Source organism: Myzus persicae, unplaced genomic scaffold (genome assembly GCF_001856785.1).
Source record: "Myzus persicae strain clone G006 unplaced genomic scaffold, MPER_G0061.0, whole genome shotgun sequence".
Lineage (NCBI taxonomy): Eukaryota > Metazoa > Arthropoda > Insecta > Hemiptera > Aphididae > Myzus > Myzus persicae.
In genome coordinates this window covers 514288-541075 of record NW_019100504.1, presented here as the reverse complement: position 1 = coordinate 541075, position 26788 = coordinate 514288, and the positions used below count along the sequence as shown (strand labels likewise).

Sequence of the window (26788 nt, the reverse complement as noted above, 5' to 3'; positions counted from 1 at the left end):
TACATACATTCTCAAGTAGAATAAAGTATTAAAATCTATCCTAACCTTATTGAAATTTAATTTTGAACATAACAAAAATTTCGGATTTTAAACTTTATATTTAAATTGTATATTGTCGACTTCAGATGAGTCATCAATGTCGTTTTCTGCCAACCATTCATTCAAAAATGCTCTAATCGTCTCACGAGCATTTTTAAGCTGTGGAAGATCTGTAGGAGATGGAGGATACATATTTGCACAATGAGCTGTCCCTGTATAGAGGAAAAAACGTAATCAATTTAATATTAAAATAATGTGTTGTTTTTATACTGAGCCACTCGGTTATAAGAAAAAAAATGTATAACTAGTATAGTATTGTAATTAATTATTGACATATGTATTATTTTAAAAATTACCTTCAATATAAATTGCAACGTTGTTTTTTGTTTTGGTTTGAGTAATGCCTAATGCATGCCATGGATCGACAGACCCGTGGACATAAATTACTCTGCTTTCTTTTATGTTCAATTCACCATACATCATGTTACTTCTTTTAATTGCATTAGACAAGAGATCAAAATTATACCTAAAAAAAAAGAATTTACAAAGAGATCATAATTAAACATATCTAATGTGCATAATTTAGTCATTATAGATTATCATTTAAATACTATTTTTTTATTGCATGTAGACCAGGGGTTTTCAAACTTTTTACTCGAGAATCAAATAAACATTTTAAACTTTGACTTTTGACTTTCAAAACCCAAAAGATATATATCATAATTAAATTTACAATTTTCAGTTTTATAGTTAAGCATATTCAACATATTAATAAACAGGTGCAAATTATTAACGGTTGTTATGAATGATAAAGTTACAGTGGCACGTATATTTGTTTGGAGAAGGATAAAAAGACATTTAAATTTGGTGTAGGTAGGTATGGTTTTATTCACGTGGTTACAAAAAAAAATTGTTGTAAGTAGTTATATTACCTATATTAAATGTATACATGTAGACATGTAGTATTATGTAGGCATATTGATTTGTGTTTTTTTTTTTTTTTAATTGCAAGCAAATAAATGCCAACATGCAGAAATCCTCAATAAATTAAAATGTTCTTTTTCGATTATTTTTTTAAATAACAAAACCAAAACTATAGTTTAACACTTAGGACTTGGACCAAACAAAGTACTGCCGTAGAAAATATCATCGACTCGAAAAAAAATTCCAATACATTTTAATGATGTAATTTATTAGTTACCTGTAGTATTTTAAAATAATTATTTTGCAATAATAAAATAATTTTACCTGGGGAGAGAATATGATTTATTTTGAGATGCTTTCCCCCTAACACCCATTTTCCACTCATCTTGTCTAGGTGCTTATATATTAGTAATATTGTACTAATTGTAAGTTGTAACTAGATATTTAAAATAACTGTAAGAAACCTAACATTGCATTTTAGAGTCTTAACTAAACTCAAATGAATTATACACCTACACAATTATTAAGTTTTTAGAACTTTTTTAAATCATTTGTTATTTATTAGTATTGAATATGACAGGAATTTATTCCAAATTGAAAGCATATTACTTTTTAATAATTATAATACATATTAAGAGGACGCTACCTATGTATTTGTTGTCTCCGTCTTACACACGTACGACATAGGACATTTTTGTTCACTAGTTTCAATAGTTTGCTGTTAGTTTTGATATTAGAGTGAATTAACTTATTACCAAAGTTTTAGGTCAGAACATTATTTATGCTTAAGCATCGGCAGATTTTTGGATATTTTAATTTTCAAGTGAGATATGAGCATCTTTGATTTGTATTATTTCACATACTCGTATCTTGCTTGAAAATGAAAATATCGAAAATCCGCCGACGCTTAAGCATAGATAATGTTCTTACCTAAAAGTTTGATAATATTTAAATTCACTCTAATATCAAAACTAACGGCACACTATTGACACTAGTGAACGAAAATTTGCTATGTCGTAATAAGTTGGTGAGCGGAGACAACAAACGCGTGGGTAGCATCCTCTTAAGGCAGTAATAAACATTCTCTGTAGGTAGCAAATTAAGTTTCTCTACAAAATAAAGTTGTATGATAAAAATCCAGCACCTAGATAACTATAAATTATCATCATTAATTTCTTATCTATAATATAGGTAGGTTAAGTTATTAAGAATTCAACACTGTCAACAACCTTCCCAATTAGGACCTATCCTGAGTATCTATAGATGCCATTATGCCAAGCTCTATATCAGAGAAAGATAAATAAGTACATTACCTAAATTATTATTTTATATTATACGGATACGTATATAATAAGAAAAATAAATCAAAATAAACAAAGTATTAATTATTACTATTTTACTATGCTAATTAAAAAACGACTGAATAACATATAATTTCGTGAATGATATTAAAATCAACATATTGATTTATAATCAATTTTTGAAATATATTTTTGTATAAAAAGTCGATGTAGAATTAATGATATTGTAATAATTCATATTAAAAGTAAAAGTAAATACGAGATAAAAATAACAATAAGGTACGTGTAATAATTTAATAGATTTTATAATTGGGAGACGGAAACAGTCACCCCTAATACATTTTGCTTCAAAGGTTATCACTTATAGGCTATTTTTCTATTTACCTACTTCATTACCCGATCCAAAATCAAAAATATAAATTGTATTTGTTGTAGAAGTAAATATTTTATTCTATGTATTGGTAAAATAATATAGGCATAAGGCATTGTCATATAACTAAAAAATAAAATGAAAAAAATTAATCCTATAGACTTCAGTGTTATTTATGTTAGAAAAATAATTACTTTTCCACCGTCTGGACTATGGACGTTTGATACGGCGATACCTTTAATCTTTATATTATATTAATTATTACAATATTACATAGTCTAATGTAGGTACATTCGTTTAAAGTCCAAGTTACAACCTGGAAACGCAAATACATTTTGAGTGTTACCTTTGATACCAAATATCTTTGAACCATTTTAATACAATACGAATGTATTATTATACAGGTATAAACACGTAAAATATTTACTAAAATGCTGAGAAACTTTACTAGGTTGCCTCACCCCTCTGAGAATTCAAAAATGCACATAATTTAAGGCAGGAAGTCCCGCTTTCAACAATACAAATATTGATTGAATGGAACATTTATTTTGGTCTACGTGACTAACTGACGACACAACTCAAGTTTTCAAAACCAGGATGTATATTGTTAAGCCTATTGTGGTTCTCAACAGCCAGATGGCCAGTAATTAATAATGATCTCATAAGCATTGATTTAATATTTTTTTACAACTAGCATCCAGCTGTTAACTGTCTGATAGTTAGGTACACCTACTTAACTATCCAAAATACCAAAAACTTTTTTGGCGTCTATACACGAAAATCACACGTTAAGCGTTTTATTCATGTAGGTATATAGATGTTAGAGTTAGACAAGTAGCAGACGACATTTCTTGCCGTCTGTCATATTATATAGTATTAAATTAGTTTAAAGTGCATCATCTCGATTGTTTAATTTCATGTATCAGGATTCAGGACGACTGATTGTAATGACTCCAGCTCTTAGACATGTAGGTACCTATGTTATTGAAAACATTCCCACACCTAGTCAAATCATATATTTACCTGGCTACCTACAACCTACTTCATATACATAATCAATCAATCAGTTAATGGAATTGTTTAAAATAATATGTATTTTAAATACCTACTTATTTGTTAACTACGTTTGCTACTATCGATATTTCAAGTACAGCATGTTTTTTACTTTCTTAGTCGAGTTATTGAGTAATTTGTTTTTAATTTGTATTGCACATGACATTGCATATGTCCCATTAGCTCTCTTTAGAGATTTTGTGTACCTATTTTAATATGTTTATTCAAACTATTATTAATAAATAAACTTACAACTTTCCAAAAATATCAGAGCACATATCAATAAAAAATTTAGCTGGGAACTTATTTCCAAACGCATGATCATCTTGACTGGATGTTTGATAAAATCCGAACTCTGTACAAGTTTGGTACGTCCATTGTCGACCTATATTACGAACAATGAATAAAGGTACTTAATAAATTATAATAATGAATTATACTTTTACTACTCACACCTATTACCTATCTAAACATATTTATTTTGATGAGGGTAACTGATTTATTGTTTGTAGTGCAGCTAGTAAGATTTAAGCCTCACCTCCCCCCTCTAAACTAATCACCATAAATACTTTAAATTTTCATCAGGTGTTTATACAACAATTTTTTTGAAAAAGCATTCAAAGTTACAAATTTGTAAAATTTTAAGATTATTATCTAAGGATTGATAATACTGTTACTGAAAAATCTAAAGAAATATAGAGACACAGTTTTCTTTTATTGCTATTTTAAGTTCAAATTTGGACGAAATTAAATATTTAAGCCAAGATTAACAATCTTAATTATATTTTGTAGTAATTTAAAAACATTATTATGGCATAGGCAGACTTACAGACCGTCTCTGCTCAGAATCGTTTTTCGTATACCTACAACGATATTAAATCATTGAATTCAAATTTAATACCCACCATTACGATGGCCCACTTAAAACCTACTGAATAGCACAGTGGTTACTACCTTTTTCTTCAAAACCAAAAGTTTCAATTGACAACAATACGAATAAAAATAGTAGAATTGCCCCCCTCCCCCCTGAAAAAAGTCCTAACTACTGCTCGGGTCATCTGACATTGTCAAGCACGTAGTACCTATTGTAAATTGGTTGTACGCAATATTTGAATTGATAAAAATTATTCAGTATTGAGTATTTACACTATTATATTATCTAAGTCAGTTATTCTAACACCATTTATAGTCTATATTATGTCTACTAACCTCCTGCTGCTGAATCACTATTCCAACTTGTATTTAAATAAGAATCGATCATCTTGGTGTAGACGTGTTGTGTACAAGTTAAATTATTGATGGATAATAGTTTGCTATTAACATCTGCATACCTGTCTAACTAATAAAAAAAATAGTATTAGAAATGAGTTTAGTTACCTATGTATAGTAAATACTAAATACTATGTAGTAATTACCTATACTTTATCATGACTATTTTAAGCTATGCCATCGAGAATAAATAGCAACTAGCAAGGTTATATTATAGTGCAGTGGTCTTCAACCCGCGTAATAATAAAACTAAATTTGTATATAAAATACATGTTTTTACTATTACGTCCGCAAGATTTAAAAAAATAATATGTGGCCCTCTGCATAAAAAGGTTGAAGAGCCCTGCTATAGTGTATGGCAGGGATGGCGAACCTTTTTGTACCAGCGTGTCAAATAAAAATATTGGTTAGATTTTGTTTTCCCAGCGTGTCAACTAGGTACTTTGGTAACCCTTCAATTTTTTTTTCAAAACTTTAATATTATCAAACTTTTACACATTTGTGTGTGTCACTAAGATAGTGTGCGCGTGTCACAGAGTGACACGCGTGTCATAGGTTCGCCATCTCTGGTGTATAGTGTCTTGCTCTTGCAGGAGTTGGAACCTTTAGGCCAATGGCACAGCGAAGATTATAAAAAGTAGGTATAAATTTAACCAAGTTGTTTACAGTTTTCGTATAGGAATAAATAATACTTTTATTAGGGGAGAAAATTTCAATATCCGGGAGGGGAGGTGAAACATCCAAAACCATCTGGCTGAGACACTGATTTAGGCTATTTGGATTATGGAATCAGAACTGCACGTTTCTGGTTTTATGAAAATACTATTTTAAGGTTCTATTTTTGATTTCAGTTCCATAATAATAATACTTTGGGAATCTGTTTCTAATTTTAAAAAAACCAAACCCAAACCGACGTTTGTCCGACACTGTGCTTAATGTAGAATAGAAAAACTGATTTAATATACGCGATATTAGTTATACCTACCTACCTTGCCAATTAGGTGCTAGGTATAGAATGTTATACGCAAAATATAAATCCGATAAAAAAGCAAACTTATATGGTATAGTAAACAAGGTATAAATTAAGTAAATAACAAAGAATTATTTTATATTTAGAGTAAAATAAATTGTATTGACGTATTGTATTATTTGTAAAAGCTTATACAGACCTTTGCAGCATTTCCCTATCACTGTATAAAATTACGTTTACCATCTTCGTCGCTCTTATTTCAAATCTAAAATGTTATGTCAGGCGCCTACACATTTTCAGCTTATAAATTAAATACTTACTGAAGTTGTTATTGAATTGTTGACCATTATATCACATAAAGTTTCCAATGTTATTGATGATCGTTCAACGTTTTCATAAAATCTATTATCCTTATTGTATTGAACAATGTCAGCAAAATTTCCAGCTAAAGTCTCAAACAAGTTTGCTACGTCATTTTTTGTGTTTATATCTAAAGGATCGCATAATCTGAAAAATAACGATCAAGTCTAAGCTTCAGGTACTTATGTGTTAAAATTGGGTTAATTTATGGGAATATTACTTGAATTTGTTTTCAATTAATTTTGCTCCTTTGGGTGTTTTAATTTGACTATCGATCATTTGATTTGCTTGTTTTATTTGTGACACACATTCCGGCGAATACGTTGCTAATGCATTTTCAACAACTTTAAAATATTCTACGAAAATAAAAGTAGATGTAAGCATTGTAAGCTGAAGAAATTAAATTATTAAAGTGTTGGTATTGATTGTTCCCGAGTCCATAAAATTGAAGTCATTCAACAATTAATTTTAGTTACTATTCATAATCATTAACATAGCTAGGTACAATAGTAAAACTAGATCGTAATATTTTGGCATTTAGCTGTTTCAAATCATGTTTTTAGTTTAATTATTTCGTAATATTATTACAAATGATTAGATAAACCTTAATAATATACAAATGTAAGTTAAAATTGTTAATTTAAATATCTCAAATAAATTGTCAAATATACTTACAGTTAGAAATATTTGAGTACGACTGTGGTAGGTACCTACATAATTATTTGTTTTGTTTTTGTGTAGACAACTACTTTAAAATATTATTTATTTATTTATAATAAGCAAACAATTTTAGCACAATAATATTTTTTAATAAAAATGTACCTTTATGATTTTGCGCTCAAAATATCAAAAAATTAATGACATTCAAGCTTGATTTCAAGTAAAAAAATTAATTCAATCTCGTGAAAATGTAACGTAAACCCATTCTTTGTATGTTCAGTATCTGTCATAACATACCTTTAAAATCTATTTTTGCCAATAGAGGACCACTTGAAGACACTGCAGCATGCACTAGATGTGGGAATTTCATTCTCAACCATGCAGCCAAAGACCCTGGGTAAGATCCTCCAAATGCTACCCATTTAGCAGTAGCTGGAATATCATAAATTGTTCGAATATTGACAATGAATTCCGCCAAATCCGTTAATGCTTGTTCACTACTCAAATATACTAAATTTTTGGTACTCATATCTCTAAAATATAAATATAGTTATTCTGAGTTATACTTTAAATATTTGTAGAGTAAGTATGACTTAAATGTTTACATTTTTACATAGAACATTGAAATTAATTTTAATAAATAATATTAAATATATATGTTTCTGGTAAAAATTTTTATCTAATTGATAGAAACATACCTAGATACTATTATTTTATATTTACCTTTATCAAATGTATTGTTATTTAAAATTAGTATGCTTAATAATAGTTTATGATTAAAATATAATATAGTAATATTGCATTACAGTAATATGTGCCTATATGTACCTACCTAATAATAGTAAGTAAATAGGTTTATTAACCATTAATCATTGTGACAATATTTGAGAAATTCTTACTCAGTGGGATGGCTTTTTCCGTAATACCGATGTTCTAATTGCAAACATAAGGCATTAAATTCTTTAGCATAATCCATCCAAGCGCCACTGTACATCCATTTGGCTGAAATTGGGCCTTCCCCTCCTATCATTAAAAACACAGGGCCATCCTTCTTGTAATACTTCTGATTTACTTGATATCTCTTAAAAAATATTGCATTGAATTTCAATTTATGTATAATATAATACGTAGAAGGATAATTATAATCAGATAAACGTATAAAATAAACTAATGTACCTGTTTCCATGTTCTATTATCAGTAGGATTAAAATGATCCAATTTTTGCACAAACCATTTGTCTTCAGTGTCGATCACATTTTTAGTTAACGAATTTGGTTCACCTAAACCTACACGTATTTTTTTCAAACTGTATGATGGCGAACTCCACAAAACGCCACACAAAAATACGCAAAATATGAATTTCATTTTTCAAAAAAAAAGTGTATAATCTGTCAATAAAAAAAAATATCTAAGATTTTTATTGGATCATGGAATAATGTATTGGTTTTAGCTAAAATGATTTTGTAGCAAAAATATTAATTTTGGACGTTTACTGGTATAAAATTAGATCTAGTATACCATTTGCTATTGGGGGTGGGGTGGGGGGGGGGAGGAGGAGGGTCAGAAATAAAAATTAAACAGTGAAATCGGGGAAAAAAATAACGGAAATACCATACCTACTTAGGTATACAGATATTTAGCCATAGAGATTTTCAAAATTTGTTGGCTCTTTTTAAGCTTATTACCTATATATACCTAGATATTTTTGATATTATTGTGTTTATGGAAATTCTTATTTCTTAGTAAAAATACAAGGTAGAAATATAAAATCTTAAATATAAGAGCTTAAAACTGTTAACATTTTTTAAAATCCACATTTTTTTATAAGCATTTGAATTTAAACGTCGATGAATTTGAATATTCATTCAAATGAAAAATAGTGGTGTAGGTACATTCAAAATATGTATTTTATTTTGTGGTACCTAATTAAAAAGATATTAATTTAAGATGCTTAACAAACAAAATTTAATGTAACTAATAGAAAAAAACCTCACGCATAAAAATAACAACACTTTATTACCACGGCCACAACGGTGTTCAGGCATTCTATGCTGCGCTCACATCAAGCTAGCATTGCCGAAGAACCCGTTCTGTCCTTTCTTATTAGGTACTTAAGTGTATGTTATATAATATAGGTTGATAGTTTATAACCTAGTGTAGTATTGTTTTAATTTCATTTTGAATACATAACTTATTGTAACTGACCTACCAGTATTTACCGACTAAGTTCTAAATCAAAAATGTTGTTAATATTTCTTAATCTAGTTTTGAATAAATCCTAATACCTAACGTGTGACACTAACTTCATTTTGGCATGTTGTGTGTAGTGGAAATTAACCTATTAAAATATTAAATGAACTTCGATTATAACTTTTTGTCATGTACCCAATATATTTAAAAAGCTTATCCATTTCTTAAGAATGTTATTTTATATGAAGTGTTATTGTTCTTAAATGTACACTAGTCACTAGGTACCCATATGGGTAACTTTTTTCTTGAAATGATTATCGGCAAATAGCATTGTCTACCTAAAATTCACATAGCCAGGTATTTTTCCATAAGTAAGCCATATCTGTACAGTGTACATAAATATAAGGCTATACGTATAAGGGGCTAATCTAGCGTTTTGTTCCCCCTGGCCTTTACCACTCCCCTCATTATCACACAATATTTATCAATATCTATTAAAAAAATACTTAATTTTAACAATGTATTATCTGTATTATTTAAAACGTTTAAACAGTGTTATCCTATTTTCAATCTATTATAAGACAGGACATTGTGTTATCTCAAATTGTCGGGTGACGAATATTTATAAAATACAATCTTCGACTGTAATTAAGATTTACAATTGTCAATTATACAGGGTATATAATATTGTATACATCCATGAGACCATGATTCTGGAAAATTAAACACCATTATACTTTAAATAGTTATGTAAATATCAAATTGAGAGATTCAGTTCGAGACCACTGACTTTTCTTAGGGGACGTAACTAGCTGGTACCTACTTATAAGACTTTTAAAATTATTATTTTCATTGTTAGGATATCAATAAGCTATATAGTGTTAAAGTATGTAGTATGTAATTTAGGGATAAATAGTATGGTAGCAAATAGTGTTTAGTATTTACTAGTAGCAATACAAACTAAAACATGTGCCTATAAAATGTTAATAAAATTGATATTAAATAATAAATATTAGGTGTATCAACTCAATTATGCCATACATTTCTTTTGCGTTACATTATTGTATTCTTAAAAGCCCATTTATGTATCAATATTTTTTTTCTATTGATCCTCACATAAAACATTGGTTGCTCGGGCTATTGGTTTAACTTTAACAACTTAAAACTAGATTCAATGTAGTATTATTGTAATAACATAATAGTATTTTCCAAGGGCACTCATTCATCAAAAATTGGCAAATTATTTTGAGTTAGAAGTTATACATTTTTTTCTTATTAAACCTTAAGTTTAAAAATGTAATACAAGATTCCTATTAAGTTTTGTTATTTTTAACAAAAAATAAAGTTTAGTGAAAATCAAATTAATTATTGATAAGCGTTTAACGTTAATTTTTTTACGACATTGGATAAATACCCGTAAATTAATACTATATTTGCTAAATAATCTATACCATTTTCTATGCATAGTACAATTTTAAAAAATATATTTGTCACTTTTTGAGTTATATTTGGAAATTTTTAATTTTTTCAATACATGTCGATAAAAATATTTTAGTTAGGTCAAAAAGTATTAAAAATGTTGTGCATAGTTTCTTGTAAATTTTTATAATACGTAACTAGTAATATTTACAAACATTTTAATGTTACATAATATGATGCACAATTTAATGTTATAAACTTATAACTTATAACTTTATAAGCAATCAAAGTTAACATTTCAATACAATTTATCAAAATCCTCAAAATTTACAAATTATCTGTAGTATGAAATTCATTAAAATGTTCTCTTCATATCTAAGATATGAAAATTTAATTTAAGTTTCTCTATGAACATTTCTAAAAATATACAAAATTAAATTTCACCAGGAAGTCACATACATTTATAATTTTACAAAATTTTATATTCTCTACCAATTTCTCCGACAAAACGAGTTTTGATATTTTGTTGTCATCAAAAAACGAATAATCTTAAAATGTTGAAATTCTTACTAGATATTTATGTCGTGGAAAAAATTGAAAAAAAATTGAATACAACTATACAAGGTTCTTAATGAGTATAAGTTAGATTTTATTGTAAATGTGACCTACATTAACCCTTTCAAATTAACAATTTTTTTTTTAAACCAAAACCTTGTAATGAAAACATTTAGTAGGTACCAGAATCAGAACCGGAGGTTTGTTCCCATTTCTTCACTGTTTCATTTCACTGAATTTTTTTAATGTGCTAATAACAATTAATTTAAATTTATAAGAAATTATATAATAAACATTGCCTTTGTAAAATCATAAATAAAAAAGGAGGGAAGTGGGTAACTCTCTGCTGTAGGTACATTAGGGGTGTCTAGGAAGTCAATGTAATGTATGTATTGAATTTGAATTCTATAAAAAACTGTGCATGTGTATTTATAATATTTTTCAACTGCTGTTGAAATTATATATCAGAAACCTTGTAATACATTTTCAAGCTTTTTGACCCAACGAATAAAATGTTATTGACATTAAAAGAAAAAAACTAAAAAAATTAAAAACTGAAAATGTCAGTAAACAGCTCAAAACAAGTTAAAATAATTTGAAAATGTTTTCAAGTATAGGAAATAATAAAATAAACATTTGGTGTAAAATTTAAGTACCTACAGAGGTTACAATTAAACTTTTTTTATAATGATTGGTCATCATTATAGATAGATAGGTAATGTACAATATTATGTAATCTAATGCCCGATATGGTCAAATTACATTCCGAGTATTCATTTATAACCACATAGGTATAGACGTACAGTTGATACTTCAGTGCCTACTGGTTACCTACCTAAAATAATATTATGTAAAATGAAATAATTATGATATTGTCTAGATTGATCTATACGGGAGTATATTAGTATAATACTGAATATACTGAATAGTATATTAGTAGTATGATATTTTATTAGATTATTAAATTATTTTTATAGAAATAATATTTTATTGATGTTCAAGAGCACAGCAAATATAATATGCTATAAACAATTATACTTACCTACTTGTAATTCGTATTAGCAGGTGTCAGGTAAGTATTGAATAAATCGTGCACTGCATACACGACAACGATTCCCACAAATAATTGTTACGAAAATAAATTACTAAAGATAAATACTGTTAAATTTAATATAGGTACCGAATTATGGTAATTATTATTACGTTATTTTATTTTAAATGTTATAGTTTGTTTTGATCGTAATAAAACACTGCAGCAATCGTACAAATACAACAACCTCGCGTACTCGTAGGTATTCATAAAACAACTGGAATAGTGTTCATGCCTCAATCGCTGCAATGACAGAATGCTGATTGACTAACAAAAATAAAGCTATTTCCCCCTCTCGAATACTTAAATCAATTGCCGCTCATTATAAATATATATATATATTATATATACATATTGCTTGTCGTTTATGTTATCGCTCGTACAGACTACACAGTCCAATAATTAGGTTTAATATGTATAAAATATGATTTTTAATTCTTTATAGAACATAGATTAAATATATACATATTATAATAGGTATACCTATTATATGTCTAAAACTGTTTTGACGGATTCATTATAATTTCTTATTTACGGTACCGTGTACAGGTATACTGTACCTATACTGTGCCGTAGCTAGTAATAATACTGATTATATAATGTACTTGCAGTGGAATACACAGCTATTTTCAGTGGAGGGGATTTACACAGGACCTTTTAGAACTACAATACATTTTTTTTTCGGGGGGGGGGGGGGTGTACCCTATTAATTTGCCTACTTAAAAAGAATCTTTTAAAATTTGTTTAGTAGGTTATTTTAAATTTTAATAATTATTTAGGTCATAAATCATAGGCAATAGAACTCATATTAATAGAATAAAAGTAACGAATAAAAACAAATTCATTAATAACTTTCAACATTATTTCTAGGAAAAAAAATGAAGTTGAAAGTGACTTTCGCATGGAAGAACATTTGGTTGAATTTTTAGGGGGGCTAGAATAGTTGAAAGTAAATAAGTGACCCGCGGGGCCTACAGAGGCTAAAGTAACAGTAGGCTTTACTAATAAAAATTTGAGTAAAAATACTATAACTATATGATATTTAATAATGATCAGTACATTGATTTTTTATTTTTATTTTAAAATAAAAATACCTAGGTTATATTAACTTAATGGTGAATTTAATTCAAAATAAAAATAATAATAATTCAAAATTGAATCACAAAACTGTCGAAGACAAAACTTGTGCGATTTTCGTAATTCGTAATCTTTGTATTTTTCTTTATTATCATCATATTATCTAACCATTCATTGTCGCAACCCATACCATATATGGCCGGAACTAAAACTTTGACTTACCAAATTTAGGAATATTAAAGATTTTTCGGTCCATTTGTTGGTTTAAATATTTTGTGATGTTTAATTAATACTACATTAGATAAATAATTAAAACAAATAACATTAATAATATCATTCCAAATAATATTTAAATTTATAGCTAAGCCTCCCTATAGTCACTCCCCTCTGATGTTCGCCTATGTGGCACTTTTGATTATTGTGAGCTGACAACCTCTTTTTCCAAAACTCTACTACTCTGGCACAGTGGTACTTTTTAGCAATTCACTGCGTAGTTGAGTGTTTTTATGATTGAAAGGCAGTAGTATAAGACTAATTAATATTAATCATTAACAGATTCGTGAGAGATCTATAAACTAGTTATCTCAACCAAGGCACCTAAAGTCTCTCTACTCAATCGTCAACATTTTACTTATTTGTTTTATAGATACATTGCTTATAAATACCACATAATTATATGTATATATAAGCTATATTTACTTTATGTGTATTACAGTATTTTTATAGTATAGTATTAGAATCACAATGCATAAATTAATATCGAGTTTCATTATGTCTGAACCTAAGTAATTATCTTAAACGATCACGATTTTTAAGTTCTGTTCTATATTATATACTGTTTTTTATAAAATGTTTTCTATTGGGATTGATTTTTAAATATCATTAAATTTAAGGAACTACTACAGTTATTAAGACTATCTTTGAGTTATATAACTGACCATGTCTAATAAATTAAAACATTATTAATACAATGAAACTTCCGTCGTTACGAAACGAAGTCGAATAAGCAGCAAAAAAAATTCGTAATATGGAGGAATTCAATAATTAATATTATTTGTATTTAATTATATACATTTTAATAATGTAAAATCTTTGTTTTCGACTTCGTATATATTTATTATACCAAGTTACCGAATTAAAGATAAGTATACGATATCGTGCAGTAAGTAAATTTCAGCGTATACCTAGCTATTACTATAACTGCAGACGACAAAACGAACATGACATTTCATAAAAGCTGGGTACCTAGGCAATAATATGTAAGCTTGCAGATACATCTTAAGAAAATGACTCAGCTTACACGTCATCATTACACACGTATAAGGCAGAATACTTTTCCAACAAGGTGATATCTTTTTCTAAGCTTCCTAATTGATTTTCTAAATTGGTTTTCCTTTTGATTTTCGTCACTGTATCCGTGAGCATCGGCAACAACAAAAATTGTCTATTCAATTCAGCCCAATTGGTCTTCAGTCCCTGTGAAACATATGTCAAGGTCGTGGACAAAAAATGGATGAAGGTAAAGAGGCGCTCAGTGATAAAGGTTATAATTAATAATATTTAACCCACTCACGGTTAATAACTCATAACACTCTTCTTCGGGCAAACGACGTAACGGCGGCTTGATCGCCTGTGTTCGTTCGATCTCCACCAGCCTGACGGTCTCGTTTTTTTTGAAAATTTTCTCAATGTATAAAGGTAATTTTCCAAAATCCTTGAACACATAAAATCGTATTTAAAAAAATAATATTCTGATAGCACCAATACCACAATTGGTTTTTACGTAAAGAAAACTATAATAATTAAAACGATTGTTTTTTTTAAATTGATTAGGCCGATGTACCTTTTTCAACACGTACGTCGGCTCTAGGCCGGCTTCGTTCAAAACTATTATATGTCCTTTCCGACTGTCTTGTACCCGATGTTTTGGCAACAGTGGCACCCTTCTTACCACGTCGACAATGTTTTCACGTAGAAAATTTTTCGAGATTTCTTTTTTTGGTGATGGCTTATTAGGGCCACATGGATAGCGAACTGGATTTTTGATAGTTGTTTTAGTATTATCTATAAATCACCCAGTCAAAAATTAATGGATGACCTCTACTAGACAACACTTAATTCAACAATTTATAGTATATAATGAATGAAGACCTGAGATAAGTATGCAAAGGAACAAGTATGAAAACTAGGCAACCTAAATTTTGACGTCATAATTTATTAATGGGTACCTATGTTATCATGATTTATAAATCTTACCAACAAATGGTCTAATCACTTTTCTGGTATTTTTTTTTAAAAACTGGCACGGTCCGTTGACTTTGACTTCAGCATAGCCCATAGTTTGGTGACAGCCTTTATTTAATTTGAATTCTCTCTGTATCGATTTGTTAAAGATTGAACGATGCATTGCGGGTTTGATCACTGGTGTTTTTGGTCTTTGAATTAAGTATTTAATATTTTCCTGGTACTCATTCATGTTTAGTCTTACAAACTAACCGCAAAATATTAATAATTATTAACTTAATATTTTGTCATATAAAATGTAAAATATATAAATGGAGATCGCTAATATTATTAGTACTTAGTAACAACGACAAATATATTGTTATAAGTTATAACTATAATAGTATGATGTAAATACTAAATATTACTTAGAGACGTACCTACTGGTTGAAAATATATTATACGAATGCAATGCCATGTAATATAACCAGAAATTACAATTATTTTTAATATATATTTTTTTTGACATCATAAACCTTTAGAAACCAAATTTTTATTGACTTGCACAGTCTGGTCTGGTACGTTTTGACTGATACTTTAGTGTGACCATAATTATTTTATTCTAAAGGGGGAAACTTAAAAAAGGGGGTAGGTACTAGGTACATAAAAACATAAGAATGACAAATATTTTTAATTTAATTTAATTTTCAGTTATTTTCTATAATAAGCAAATTAGACAAATACCAAACATACCCCCGGCTCCCCACTACACCTACATTTTAAAATAAATTCATGTTTTTATTTTAACAAGTTTTTGTACAATATTAATAGGTACTTATCCTAAGAATCTGAGATACAATATTTTTTAGTAACAAATAATTATTTTTTAATAGTTCATATAATTTTAAACATGTGTAATCAAAGTTTAACTTGGTTATTGATAATGCTTTCCATATAGACACGTTCAATTGCGGTTTTTCCTTAGTTCATATTTGTATTCTGTGATTGAAAACGTGTTCTACTATAATTATATAATTTGATCACATTTGAAGTCTTTCTCCTTAAATATTTGAAAATATAAACCCAGCATTGATCTGTGGGGTTTTTTCTAAGTTCCATTCATCAATTTTCTCTTGTATAATATACTGTATTGTAAGAATTGATCAAATAATGCAATGTCATTAATGGGATTGGAAAAATCTTTATTTGAAATGAACTCGGAAAAACTTGTTTATTTCTGTAGACTAATTTGGAACTTTTTGAATTGTACTTACTACTAGTAGTCAGTACTACCTAATAGGTACAGTACATTATTTCTAGTTCTTCAAAATGATAAGCCCAATATGTTAAATATTGCTTGGAAGTACTATAAAAGATCTCTCAACTATAGTTATAGAATGTCACATTCTTGTACTAATCATCATATTCGAATTGCCTAATAAACGTTTTTACGGACAAAGGAATTAATTAATTTTGTTTTTTTTGTACCATGTTGTTTTAAGTTGTTTTTATCTAATTAAATACTTCAACTGCAATAAGTATGTGTTTTGGTCTTCTCCGCTTATGTAGATGTTTAAATTCTATGTTAAGATAGATTTGTTATACAAGTAAGTATTTACATAATTAAAAAAAAAAATTAAAAATCACTAAATATTTTATGCAAAAAACCAAATAAATATTTTTCCTTCAAAATTTGTTTTTCAACTTGAGTTATTAAGATTTTTTAATAAGGAAAAATCTTATTTCTTAATTGATTATCAAATATAATAATTAGTATACAAATATTTATGTTTACGGTTTATGAGTTATTTGAAAGAACATAATTCGTCAAAATTTGAACTTAAAATATCTGTAAAAAATAACTGTGTTTACATATTTTTAGACTTTTTGACTACAGTATGGACTATTTATAAGAACCTTTATTTTAAATTTCCAATTCTTAGCAATAAAAAAATTTTTTTTTTAATTTTCTAAACTAACTTTAATTACTCGTAAAAAGTTGTTTTAAATTTTCAAGCTTTTCTCTAATTTTATTGACATTATAGAATAAAAAACTAAAAAAAATTTAAATGTCTATAAATTACTCAAAACGAGTCAAAATATTTTGAAAATGTTAAGCACTTACAGTTATTACTTTTTAATAATTACAAAATAAGAACATTGTTGTATGAGACTTTGTTAATGTGCAGTTGAATATCCAATATCTATAACTTCAAACGCCTCGTAAAAAACTAATTTGAAGTTCCGGTAAACTTTTTTTACTTAGTAAATGTTTGAGAACCCAAGGAGAATCTTGTATTAAATTAACAAATTTTAGATCTAAAAAGAACATTTTTTATGAATTTTTAATTCAAACCAATTTTAAAATTTTTGTACGAGTAGTTTTAACTAATGTTGTCAAAGTTCAAAATTCAAACATTCATAAAAAATTATTGTGGAATTACGCTCAACTTTTTTTTTAATTTCCACTATTAACAACTTACAAGGAATCTTGCATTACATTTTCGAGTTTTTTAATACAGCAAAAAAATTTTGTACAGACAATAGTTTAAAAAAAAAATAATAAAACTAGAATTTTTTAAGTCTATGATAAAATAGTTAAAAAAAAAATTATGTGACGTAAAACCAATTTCGATTATTATATATACCTACCTACATAGCCTACATAGAATACAATACAGGTAGAAAGTTTATAGATGATTAACTGCAGGTAATTTAGTTAGGCAGATAATTAATCGATTTAAAAATCTATAAAATATAAGATCTTTCCCAATGAAAAACATAAAAAGCTTCAAAAAGTAAAAAAGATAGTATCGACTATTATAATATGACTCGACAAATATAATTGTTTAGAATGACAAACAGCATCGTATATAAGTTACAAGAATTTACATATTTACTTGAAAATAGATACTTGAAATGTTCACAAAACATATAGTATTTACTATACATACTATAGAAGTCAAAATGTTTTAACTCTTTTTGAGCCATTAATAGACATTTAACATTTTTATTTTTATTGTTTTTTATAAATGTATGCACAATTAATTTTAGCTGCTAATAGTCATATCTACTATATTACCTTGCCCGAAACACTTTATAGTGACACTATAGTATATTCAAATCCGGTAGGTTTGACAACCCTAAAATAACCATAAGTATAGAGGTATTTGAAATTTTTACCAAATGTTTATACTAAAATATTCTATACAATACATAAAATATTTTGACTGTTTTTGAGCTATTTATTGACATTTAATTTTTTATTCCTATACCTACATTTCGAAAAAAACTTTTGTGTTAAAAAACTTGAACATTTATTACATGGTTTCTAATAAAGTAATAACTTTTTATTAAAGATATTTAACAAAAGATGCATAGCCGCATAGGCGTTAGGCACGATTTTTTTGTTAAAACATTTAAAGTTCAGATATTGACATCATGGAAATTTGAAAATCAATTTGTAGTTACCTATTTATAAAATATTCGAATTATACAGCAAGGCTTGAAAATGAAGGCAGAATTCTTCATGTTGAACCTAGGAAAATCAAAGATTCAAAATTTGATGAAATTTAAATACTTTAACAAATAATAACAATTTTAGTTTTATTTTTTTGCGATTCAAATATATTATTCTAGAAAGGGGGACTTTACTTTTACGTACATTATTATATTTTACTATAATACGCAATGATATTTTCAAAATATTTAGATTAATTTTAAACCTCATTTATACCGTTTTATTAATAGGTATATGTAGTATAGTAAAATAAATTACTATACAGTTTATAATAGCAATTTATAAAAATATCCTAAATAGCGGATACGTGGATGCTGTACAGTAGGTTATAAATGGGTCACTGCAATGGATGGACGGATGATGTTAAATTTTAATTCAATGATATAATATTATTGTAGATAAAAAACGATTGCGGGGACGTTTTGTCGGCCTAGAATATTCTACATTATATGAGTATTTATTAACCTTAGCCGGTAGGTTGGATTAATATTACTTGCATAGTTGCATATGATCATGCATGTATATAAAAGTATGCTTAGTTTCGAGTACCCAACGAAAACAATTTTAAGTACAACAATATATAACTAAAATTTAAATTCTTGGTTATTTATTATGTAATTTTTTTCCAAATTTGAACTGAAAATAACTATAAAGCTGTGTTTATATATTTTTTGGCTACACAACTAGGTAATTACTTACGTGAAACCTTGTTTTACATTTTGAAATCTTAGACATGAAAACAGACATTTTTATGAATTTACAACTCAAAATAATTTGCAAATATTAGTGATTTATATCTATATGAATTTTATCGAAATTCTAATTAAATAAAAAATTATTGTGGATTTACGCTCAACTTTTCTTTTCAATTTCTATTTACAACAACTTCGTACGAGGAATTTTCTATTACATTTTCAAGTGTTTTGACCTAGACAAAATTTTTAAATCGGCATTAATTGAAAAAAAACTAATACAAATCGAAAATTTATATGCCCATAAATGAGTCAAAATATGTTGTTATGGTGTACCTATAGATATGCTGAAATAAACATTCAGTGAAAACTTCATGGATATACGGTATTTTCTTAAGCGTAATAATAACAAAAATTGATATTGTCGAACACCGACCTAGCGTTAATTCCAGTTTTTCCTTAATTTGTTGTTTTTCCGGGTGCTTTTAAAAACTCTTGGGAATTTTGAATGCATGCTGAATTCATCAACTAGATTCAGTTTCCACCGAAAAAGATACTGAAATTCAAAATCAAAAGATTATTTCGATTTTCGACTACTTATCGAGTACACAGACACAAAAAAAAACACTCATCATTGTAAAATCAATACATTCGTTGCTCATCTGAAAATCTAAAATAACATATATACTTAGTACCTATAGGTAGGTAGTCTAGGTACCATTATGTATGGGTCGACCGTCTTTGCTCAGATTCGTTTTTTCACGATCACAAAAATAACAGAGTAAGAAACAAATATGTTTCATGCTGAAACAAAGCTAGTTTTGACATTTTATTTTGCATATAAATGCATACTTCCAGTTTTTATGGTTTTAGTGCATATTTCCTCGATTCTATACGTTAAATATTTTCTATAATTTATAATTTTATCAATATTTTTACCGTCGACGTTTTTATTTAATATACAACCAAAATAATGTTCAATTTAAAATTAATTTACATTTTGATCATATTAATATAATACTATGGTTGTTGACTGACCCACACGCATGTTTTTCTTAGAGGCACTTCTCGAGGATTACCGATTAGATTTATTTTCCGGCTATTAATTTTATTTATGCACCTACAGATATTATTCACACTTCACTGCATAAGATATTATCAATACGGGCCACAGACATCAAAATTTAAATAAAATATATTCATACAAATAATCTTATTTTTTAATTCATATTTTATATATTTTAGTGCATATTTGGTGATTTTTTTAGAGCTACAAGTCCTCTGCCCTAATTAATCATAATATGATGGTAAAATCCGTAACCACACATTTGTGTGCCGCTCGGACCACCGTAATACCGTGAGTAGTTTTAGTTACTTACACTGTTACAGTCTACAGACGTTGGCTGCTCAGCTTTTGTTTAATTTTTAGATTATTCTTATGTATTCGAATAATTGCCGGATTTAGATGATGTTTTTTTTCAAATGTTATTATTTTACAATATAATTCTGAATCATTTAAATAATTTCGAAAAAAGTATCGACCATAGTGATTCCTATTTAGTTACTTTAAAAAGTATAATTGAGAATATAATTGTATTTTAAAATTAACTTAGGGAGTGCGATCGCACCATCTCATACTTAAGCACGAGCCACCACTGTACTCAATGACAAGGTACACTCGACACCTACTGTACAGCAGAACGGTTACTTATGAGAAAATTCCTCTTCTTAGATTTTGAGCTTAGTGATGGATGTATTGATTTTACAGTAATGTGTGTTTTATTAATTTTTTTATATGTGTCTGTTTAAATAGTATATAATACAATGATTCAATTTTCATTTCAACATTTTCTGGTGGGAAAATTTATCTAACTGGTGCATTTAAATAGTTAAAATTGAAAATTCCGAGTAATTTTCAAAAACTTCAGAAAAAATAAAAATAAATTAAGCAAAAATGGGAATTTTTTTACACAGAATCAGATTTTGACAAAATCGATTTGGTTTTTATTGAGTAACTCAAAAACAAATAACCTTATATAGCAGCTTGATATTTTACCCAAATGTTTATTTCTAAATATTTTACAATTTTCGAAAAAAACTTTTTGAGTTTACATTTTCAATATTTTTTAGTTTTTTTTTTTATAAATGTCAATTAACATTTTTTTTTCATCAAAAGTCTAAAAACTATATAAACACTATCATTAGTATAAGATATTAAATTTAAGTTTGGACGAAATTAGAAATTTAAATGTGGATTAAGGATTTTAGCTTTTTTTATATTTTAAAAATATTGCTATACTATAGGCTACACATCGCTTAGAATCGTTATTACTTTTACTATTACAATGATTTTAAATCATTTAATTCAAATTTGACACATCCATTACATAGTGACCTACATTGATACATAACACTACCCACTGGTCCACCTTGTTTCTATTATTAAATTATAATACAAATTTCCATAGTACCTATATGTAGATAAACTAAAAATGTCAAGTTGACATAGGTTTTAAATACAGTATAATAAAAGTTATAATATAGTTGTATACAGTCATATTTATTAAAATAAAAGTTAATAAGATGTGTTTATTGTAGGGTCTATCTGATGATGGTTGACAATTTGGACTATTAATATAATCGTATTTAATGTATAATTAATGTTTTATTGTATAATCATGTTTAAGACATTTGTTTCTCTTGTCTTTTCTTGTGTATGTGTATAATTTTTATGTATTCAAACTAATTGTGTGAAAAAGTGTGCATTATGAGCATAGCATATTTTGCATATTTTGCAACTTTTCTTCTACAGTTAATTTATTTGCGAAGTAAGTTTTAAATGTATTTAATAAAAATATGAAATGTTTCATATAACATTTTTAAGTGCAATTTTTAAATTTTTTATTCATTTTTGTTGAATTTACATACTAATAAAACAATTTAAGCAATTTTTCAATTTTGTTAACATAACTTTACTTTGGTTTTTACATATTAGCTCCAAATAGAAGAACATAATATGAGTATGTCAATTTAAAACAAACACTTTTAGCCAATTCAATTATGTTTGAGGTAGATAATAGTTTGGATTGTTAAATAACACGTAAAATATTAATTTTTTTGCAGAATTTAAATATTATTTAAGAAAAAATAAAGATGAGAATAATTATGAAATTATGTTTCTCTTGAATAAATAATGAATTATAAATGAAATACATTTTTGACAAAACATTGTTATTAATTTATGAGTGTAATTTTTATATTTTTCAGTGCAATTACTAGTTTTTTTACTATTATAACATCCAAGCCTTAGTTATAAGTAAAGCCACCTTATACTAATATGAGGCCTACAAAGTGTAGTCACAATGTTTGGAATACTTGCAGAGAGCAGCTATGACTAGAGTTTAAAACAGAAACTCAGAATACATAGTGACAGAAACAAAATTTTGTATCTTGTATCTTTTAAATCTTTCAAATCTACCTGCCATCATGAATGTATCTATCCACAATTACTGAGTAACTATGCTATCTAAATTGAGGAAAATCATACTTATCAACAAAGTTATTATAAACATAATATCAAAACACTTAATATTAGATTCTATCAATATGGATGTTTAGTTTATTACTCAGGAAAAATCTTGGTTTTTATAGAACACTTTTAAATGGTAAATACTAAATAATAAATATTGCAATAGTTTTTGGATGATTGTTTAAGATAATATTATAACATGAGTTAATCTAAATGAAAATAAAAATCATACTTATCTTTAAATTACAAAAATGTACTTTTAAATACAAATAAAAATTAATCTAAAGACTAAATTATATGATATATTTCAAAGAAAGTTGTAACTTTATTGTCTTTAAGTTTTACTTTTAAAGCAAATAAATATACAAACCTAATATTTATTACTTCAATCACTTCTTCCATTTTTTAGAGCATTTATATAGTACAAATGATCACGTGCAGTAGCTAATATTCCTCCAACATGCATCAGACTTGTATACTTTTCATATGTAATATCTTCATTTTCCAACGATGTCATATCACCTCCTATACTTTTTAGTATAGCATGTCCAGCACATATATCCCATTTTTTTATGTTAGTTGTATGAATATAAGCTGATGAATTTCCAAACAAAACTTGTAAAACTTTGAATCCTGCGCCTCCAGCTGTTACAACTGGTAAACCATATAGCCGTTGATTTAATAGACCCATTACATCACCTTTGTGTGATCTTGAAATAATAATTGATCTTTTGTTAGGAACCTAATAAAAGTAATAAAATAAACTTAAGTACATAAAATAGAAAATTGCTTTGCAATAAGATATAAAGAATATTTCGCATATTATGTAGGGACAGATTGAGCTATCGGGAAGTCGGGAAATTCCTGATGGGCCTGAAACTAACTAGTTGATGGGGTAGCTAAGTGCAGTGCTGAGCTCCACGACTGCAGCAAACTACCAACAATTAGGTACCTAGAGGCGGTTTTTTTTCTACTGGTATCTCCTGATTTTTTTTTAAAAGATGTCTCTTAATTTTTTCTCATAGCATGAATTGCAATTTGCAAAACAACAAACAAAAGTCAGTAGGCCAGTAGCTAATATGAATAATTTTAAATATAAATTTAACCATTCTGTCTATAACAGTATAACAGAAGCTAAATAATAAGTAATAAGTAGCAATAACTCTAATCAAAAAATCAACTTCATGGACAGTGAAATATAAAACACAATTTTTTGTTGAAAGTTGATTTTAGGATTAAAATATTTATCAGTTTGTTTTACATTGCATTATTAATATTGCCTATTGCTACTGGTAAGATATATATTAGACATTTTAGAATGTAAGTAAATAATAATATTGCAGTATTTTTCAAATAGTAAATATATATATTTAAAATAGGCCAAGTAATTTCTAACTAAAAAAAATACTACTTTTAGTATTGTTGACATCAAGCCCCCAAACAAATACATGACTGCTAGTGGGTCTTAAGTTATTTTCCTAGGCTCTTGTCTGAAATTCCAATCCTTTCCTGATGTTAAGTTAATTTAAAATCTAAATTATATTCACTGGGAGAATTTATACTGAAGAAATAAAAATTCCAATAACTATACTATCTATCTACCCAGTGAACATGTAATTTGATTACATAGAAAAGGTGAGAAAGAAGTATGATCTTATCCTATTCTAAATAGTTTTAAGGAAAATTCTAGATGTACAGTTCTCATTATAACTGAGATTTATTATTGATAAGCTTGTGAAAAATAATGTATATTTTACTATTTTTTAGAATTGAATTAGGTAGTCTCAATAGTTAAAATATTATTACAATAAATTATACATTTTTCTTAATAGATAATTCAATATACTATTATAATTATTAATCTTAACTTACTTTAATATTGTTAAAATTATTTGATCTTGATTTTGAGAGCCAAGCCCATGTTGTTTTAGATGAAAATGGTTCATGTATGACACCCATAATAGGTTTACCTTTATATGCAACACATACCATAGTTGTTACATATTGGGTCAAACTTTCTACAAGAAACAAATAAAACTGATAATTTTAAAAGCTCATTCTAAGATTTTAAAACTGTTATTTTTGTTACCAGTAAATTCTTGTGTTGCATCTAATGGGTCTATCCATATGGTTATATATTTTCTCTCAAATTCTTCGTCAATATTTGTTATATGTTCGTTATCATAATCTTTTAATTTTCTTATATTTAACTTTTTGCATTCTTTTTCAGATAATTCTTCTTCTGATATCACCTATAAAATATTTAAACTTTATCAATACCGGCAAGTTGCAAAGTGAGTTGTTGTACTAATAAACTTTATCCACAGACTTCTGTGAGCTATTATATATGTGAGCCGATGTGAGCTTCATATTGTGAGTAATTTTTTTGATAGCACTAACCAATAATTTTTAATAACTAAATGAAAAAAACAAAAATCCTCATGTGCTCAAACTGATGACTTTAATTAAATTTATGTTATCCAAATAATAAAGTCACACAAAAAGTTCTTCTCTATGTGTTGTGAAATTTTGGTAATTCTACTACAAATACAGAAGGAGTAAAATTGTTCTGCGCAAAAACAGTTTATGCTATGTTGTACATTTGGAAGATGGAGACAACGCATGCGGGTACCACATCCTCTTAAATGCATTAACCACATTTATCAAATATATTTACATAAGACAATGAGTTTTCACCATTTATATTCAGGTGTTTCTGATGTGAAACTCCTAATCAATATTTTCTACTTTCGCCATCTCATATTGTATTTCACTAGTTTACTTATTGTAGTCATTTGTATAGATTATACATTTTCATTAAATAAAAAAATTTTAAAAATAAAAATAATTTAATGAGGCTATGAACTTAATTTATTTAAATTTTTTTGAGAAGTATAAACTATACATACTTTCACGTTTGGTATATTTTTTTTCAATTGATAATACATAGCACAATGAGATGTATAATCAGCGTTAGTAACTGGATCATTTGCACCTTCGATAGTTTTTCCTTTTGATTGGGAATTTATCAAATGTTCATTGTGGATCGCTTCAACTTGAATGCCACCTAATTGAGCTGCTCGGATTGCTTGTTCTAAAAGGTCTTTACCTCTTACAAATTCATATCTATTTTTAAAATTATACTTGCTCACGTACAGAATAATTGTACAAAAAATTAAGAGAAAAAATAATTTAATTAGAGTTTTATTTCGGATAATCATTTTTTTCAGTTTTAATTTGTTTATATGAATGTCAATCATGACTAAAATCACTACTACATAAATTACAAATAAGGATTTGTATTAATAAAGTAATTAATTATTTCGAAAACCATCATTTCAGCTATGGTTCAGGAAACTAATTATGGATATAAGATTTAAGCCTTCAGGTCGTTTCCTTAAGATTATAATATTATTGCTTTTCGTTTCATATTTTAATTTAATTGACCAGTCACTATGATTTATTTTTAAGCGAGATTGCTATCATTGTAATTGATTTACAAGAAAGATAGCACAGTGATTATTTTTTTAAGCAACTGATATCCTTA

At 27.2% G+C, this 26788-nt stretch overlaps 3 protein-coding genes across 5 annotated transcripts; all 3 read right to left on the bottom strand.

Annotated features, from left to right (window-relative positions):
* Window positions 1-15: 15 nt before the first annotated feature.
* LOC111028711 (putative serine protease K12H4.7) lies at window positions 16-12447 on the bottom strand. Of its 2 annotated transcripts, none has more exons than XM_022307444.1 (10): window positions 12153-12447; window positions 8123-8334; window positions 7846-8027; window positions 7244-7479; window positions 6507-6642; window positions 6247-6433; window positions 4897-5026; window positions 3940-4072; window positions 396-565; window positions 16-251 (listed from the first exon to the last, which is right to left on the bottom strand). In XM_022307444.1, exons 2-10 carry the CDS (start codon window positions 8309-8311, stop codon window positions 88-90), a joined length of 1527 nt encoding a protein of 508 aa, XP_022163136.1. In that variant the 5' UTR covers window positions 8312-8334; window positions 12153-12447; the 3' UTR covers window positions 16-87. The 2 variants fall into 2 exon arrangements, with proteins under 2 accessions (XP_022163136.1, XP_022163145.1); XM_022307453.1 differs by having other exon boundaries at window positions 12157-12447.
* A 911-nt stretch (window positions 12448-13358) lies between these two features.
* LOC111028488 (enkurin-like) lies at window positions 13359-23723 on the bottom strand. 2 transcript variants are annotated; one of them, XM_022307154.1, is made up of 6 exons: window positions 23612-23657; window positions 18972-19038; window positions 15534-15768; window positions 15121-15341; window positions 14851-14991; window positions 13359-14753 (listed from the first exon to the last, which is right to left on the bottom strand). In XM_022307154.1, exons 3-6 carry the CDS (start codon window positions 15751-15753, stop codon window positions 14574-14576), a joined length of 762 nt encoding a protein of 253 aa, XP_022162846.1. In that variant the 5' UTR covers window positions 15754-15768; window positions 18972-19038; window positions 23612-23657; the 3' UTR covers window positions 13359-14573. The 2 variants fall into 2 exon arrangements, with proteins under 2 accessions (XP_022162846.1, XP_022162837.1); XM_022307145.1 differs by lacking the exon at window positions 18972-19038 and having other exon boundaries at window positions 23612-23723.
* LOC111028478 (putative inositol monophosphatase 3) lies at window positions 23304-26718 on the bottom strand. Its single transcript, XM_022307136.1, has 4 exons — window positions 26151-26718; window positions 25331-25493; window positions 25114-25259; window positions 23304-23983 (listed from the first exon to the last, which is right to left on the bottom strand). Exons 1-4 carry the CDS (start codon window positions 26499-26501, stop codon window positions 23627-23629), a joined length of 1017 nt encoding a protein of 338 aa, XP_022162828.1. The 5' UTR covers window positions 26502-26718; the 3' UTR covers window positions 23304-23626.
* Between the last annotated feature and the right edge of the window lie 70 nt (window positions 26719-26788).